This window comes from Gavialis gangeticus, unplaced genomic scaffold (assembly GCF_001723915.1).
Source record: "Gavialis gangeticus isolate Ggan-Ray unplaced genomic scaffold, GavGan_comp1, whole genome shotgun sequence".
NCBI classification, from domain to species: Eukaryota; Metazoa; Chordata; order Crocodylia; family Gavialidae; genus Gavialis; species Gavialis gangeticus.
In genome coordinates this window covers 7,427,535-7,431,929 of record NW_017729019.1, presented here as the reverse complement: position 1 = coordinate 7,431,929, position 4,395 = coordinate 7,427,535, and the positions used below count along the sequence as shown (strand labels likewise).

Genomic DNA, 4,395 nt, shown 5'->3' with positions numbered 1-4,395 from the left:
CAGCGCGGTAATTACCACGCTCCAGCGGACTCGATTAATCGAGTATCCTCCAATGCACTGAAATTACAGCACATACACGAGCAGTGAGGCTGCTCTGGTAGGTGCCCAAAGGCACTGTCTGTGGAAGGGGAGAAATGGGGAAGCCTGTTATGATGGTTTCTGTAATGGGGATGATACTACTAACCATTCTCACTAAGGCAGAGAAGATGCTGACATCCTCCGAGAGGCCCTCCCTTCCCCTCCCACACTTGGATGTGGAGGCTGCAGTGCTGATATAATTAGCCCATCACGAGTCATATCCCATCAAGCAGTCTGCTTCATGGTGTATTATGTCCGAGTGTCAGGCTCGCCCAGTCTGGGCCTTCAGTCCTCTCACCTCATAGCCAAGAAGGACTCCATTCGTGTCTCCCTGCTCAACCGGCTCCCAGGACACATCCATTTCCGAAGATGAAACAGCTTTGGCAGTGACCCTAGAAGAAGCCACTTTGGGCTCTGGCAAAAAGAAAAAAGAGCCAGGAGTAAGCTTGCTCTTTCATACCTACGGACCGTGCGGTCTCTGTCTGAAAAGGAGGAGCTCAAGACACAGGCCAGCTGTATGGCGGCGGGATAGCGATAGGATGCACCATCCGCTAAAGGCAGTGCTAGGTGAAGTGATGAACGTGGGGATTAATGGAAACAGTAGGATGGCCTGGCTTGGTTGTGGACTACACGAGCCCACAGAGAGAGAGAACGAGGTTTTTCTAGGTGCATGCGGGGGGGAACGTGTAACTGTGTTTGTATTACAAGGTGATGTATGAGGCTCTCTCGTTTGATGCTCAAACCACCATTGACTGCCCTTCTAATAAAAGGAATAATTTCCTAACAGTGATGCCGATTAGACTGGAATTAGATGCCTATTAGATTAGATTAGCAGTATCAGCTGGACCTGGACAAAGCACTACTGAATACGAGTGGCTGTTGTTACCTTCTTCTGCTGAGTACACGACAGCGGTCAGGCTCTCTGGTCCCTCCCCTTTCCGATTGTACGCTTTAATCTTCACTTCAAATGGGGTGTAGGGTCCAATGCTCTCATTGCGGTAAACATAGTGCAGAGACTCTGCATGAGGCACCCTGGCTGTCATCCATGCCTGGGTGCCTTGCTTACGGAACGACAGGATATAACCAAAGCCATCTCCATTCTGGTACTCCCTCAGCATGGGCTGCAACGTAGGTCAAGAACACATGGAGGCATTGGTCGGGGTGCTCCTCACACCTCTCGGTGCGGGCAGTAGGGTTTAAAGATGAAGAAACCAGAATTCCCTCTGTGGATGTGTGCATGCAAGTCCCATTGGACTGAACAAGGGTATAACCCAGGGGCCCTATGGTGCAGCATAACTGCAAGTGCAGCACTGCCCAGCCCTTCACTGTTACTATAAGTTTCACCACATTTCGTGTTTTTGTAAGGTCCCAGCTCCTGGCATCTTGTAGAAAATGGTCCATACTCCTTAATAGTTAACTGCTTAGTGATTTGCATCTTCATGGAACTCCATGATTTAGATTCAGTAATTTAATCCTTATATAACACCCTAGGATGAGTGTATTGGTATACCTGTTTTTTAAAGATGGGGAAAACTGAGGTAGGACAACTAAGTGCTCAAGGCCAGAGTGGACTTAGTGTCAGAGCATGTCCTTCACGGTCTTGCTTATGAGGCCTTTCCAGACACTATCCTACTATGCTTGTCTCCAGAGTTAAGGGGCTCACATCCCTCCACCTCCCAGTGAAGTTTCCATTAGGATCCAGTACACATGCAAGTTGTACTTCTGTCTACTTTGTGCACCCCATTTCCATTCCTCATTTACTCTCAGTCCTTGCCTCTACTCCCATTTCAGAGCTATGCCTGTCTTCTCTTCCCTTCTCCCACCGTTGCTCCTCATCTCGCCCTGCTTGGCATCTCCCCTTTCTCTCCTCATCTCGCTACAATCATTGTGACATCCTGTGTGAGGGCTGAAAGAGGAAGGGGACACTTGCCTTGCTATTACCCCAGTCCTCTCCCAGCAATTCAGAGCACAGCAAGGAAAACATACATCCCACCAGTCGCTGCTGCCAACTTACTGTCCAGTTGATGATGAGTTCATTGGGTGCCCCTCCTCCTCCGCTGAGCCCGGATGGTGCCACAGTAGGTGCTGTTGTATTCCCAAATAAAAGGGACAGCGCAGTTTAGTTTAAAAGCAACGCAGTGATTGCAAATAAACACAGAGCCTGGGAGCAACCAGCTTTCAGCAGCTCTAAAAGCCGTGCTGTCCCATCTGTTTCTAACCTTAAATATTTAATATGTTCAAGGCCTGAGTCTCAGAGGTTCTCAACTCAGACAGCTGGTTGTTGAATTCAGTTGGAGAGAGGGCTTCTCAGAGACTATGAAAATTGAGCCCTGAGGGGTAAAGGATGGATAAAATATTGTCTGGAATGATTTGACTGTATATAGTGTACATGTGCATGCATACACCCTCATGCACACGCACAACATCTATTTTTCCACCCAAACGCATGTAATATCTCTCTGCTCAGACACATACATTTGCTTTAGCTTTCTAGCTATACATATGAACGTGGACATCTTCCGAGCATCTCAGTTTTATACCCCAAGTTCATTTTGAGCTTTTGGTTAAGGCCGGGGCTGCTATTGACTTGATGTACGTTATAGTCTCCACAGGGAACTTCACTCTGCCTTTGGCGTGAGTTGGACTAGATGACCCAGTAGAGCTCTTTCTATTTCTGATCACTAGTACTCAAAACTAGGACTGTCTGTATTTTGCACTGTACGTGGGGCTGAACTTCACAAACGATATCAAGTATTTGTAAAGCAAGCTACGAGTCCTGTTATTCATTTATCTTTCAAATGTAAATGGGTAAGGAGAAGGAGGCCTATTCTGAGGCCATGTAGGAGTTCTCAAGGAGATGGCTACCAGCTGAGGGTGCCTGGAGGCTAGCATGGAAGCCATCCCATCCCATTTTAGTGGGTGGGGACAGGAGACTCCGTACGTCCTCTGAGTGGGCACCGACCTGCTTCTTTGGTGCGGATTTTGCTGGAGGGTCCACTGGGTTCCCCAGTTCCAAGGATGTTGCTGGCTATGACCCGGAATTCATAATCCATCCAGGGAACGAGGTTCACCACCTGCGCTGTCTCTTCATTGCCTTCAATAGTCGCAGGATCTATAACCCAATGACATGAGGATAGAACAAACGGAGCAAGTGGCAGCAAAGAGAAACAAAGAGGAAACCCCACCCTGAGCTAGCGTAAGTCGGGCAAAGTCCTGGAAGACACTTACTGGTGCGTACTTGCTTCCATTTGTTGGACAGCAGGGTGCGGGCCTGGATGATATATTTGGCGATAGGGCTGTGGTTATCGAAGCCTCGGCTCCAGCTCAGCTGAACGGTTGCTTCGGTGATGTCCCTCACCACCACGCCCCCAGGAGCACCTGGAGGTCCTAACGCAGGGAGAAAAAAGACTGTCCAATTAACAGCTCCAGAGAGAGGTTGACGAGCTTATTGTTCTGTAAGGTCTCCAAGTCATGTGTCACAATCAAGGTTCTGCCCCTTGAAGGGCCAGGAAATATTTGGGACTCAATGTAGGATCTACTACAGCATGCGGGACCTGGAAGCGAAGGCTGAAAAGTTACCTCTTACAATCAGCATGGCTGACTCTGAAGCACTGTCCACAACCGTCTGGGCTGTGCACGTGTATTTCCCAGACTGTTTCAGCAGAGTATTTAAGATGGTGAGGTCCCCGATAGCCTCTTTCTAAGCAGGGAAGAGAGAGAGAAAAACATCAGAACGGACCAAGCCAATACAGCATGCAAAATGGAGACAGAGAAGCCAAACCTAGGGTTGCTCCAGTAATGTCAGGGTAGCTGGCTAATTGAACATGCATCCAAGAAAAGCCAAATGGATGATGTCAGAAGATTCAAAAATGTTCTGTTCCCTCCTTGTTCCAGGTTTTTGGATCTAGTGTAAGCTCAGGACCCTTCATACTCACCGTGCTAGCTCGCCTGTAGTGCCCATCAGACTTCTCGATATCAATGGGGAGGTCATCCAGGGACCATGTGAAAGTTAGGTCCATAGTTGGGTCATGGGAGGCATGGCACTGCAGGGTGATGTTTTCACCTACATTGATGTCAGCACTAGAGGGTGCCAGGGTGATTTTGGTAGCATCTGCAAAGAAGAGGGTGAGAGCGATGTTAGCTGCAAATGTACCCAACATCCAGCAGCCATTGAACACAGAAAAGGCTGGATTCAAGTTGGATTCTGTAGAACCATATCTGATCCTCACGGGTGTAGAAAGCCAAAACCACCACATTTTTGTTCCTCTCCAATTCGGAGCTATCAGCAGTTTTCTGCAGGGAAGGATTACATTGAAT

General features: G+C 48.4%; 1 protein-coding gene across 1 annotated transcript in view; it reads right to left on the bottom strand.

Annotated features, from left to right (window-relative positions):
- The window catches only part of CNTN2 (contactin 2), a 64,614-nt gene that overhangs the window by 8,600 nt on the left and 51,619 nt on the right, over positions 1 to 4,395 (bottom strand). The window contains exons 13-19 of the mRNA XM_019513966.1: positions 4,014 to 4,189; positions 3,658 to 3,778; positions 3,307 to 3,465; positions 3,041 to 3,190; positions 2,093 to 2,163; positions 965 to 1,199; positions 377 to 492 (exon numbers count right to left, since the gene is read on the bottom strand). Of these exons, the coding sequence (XP_019369511.1) occupies positions 377 to 492; positions 965 to 1,199; positions 2,093 to 2,163; positions 3,041 to 3,190; positions 3,307 to 3,465; positions 3,658 to 3,778; positions 4,014 to 4,189 (1,028 nt within the window). The remainder of the gene's footprint in view (positions 1 to 376; positions 493 to 964; positions 1,200 to 2,092; positions 2,164 to 3,040; positions 3,191 to 3,306; positions 3,466 to 3,657; positions 3,779 to 4,013; positions 4,190 to 4,395) is intronic.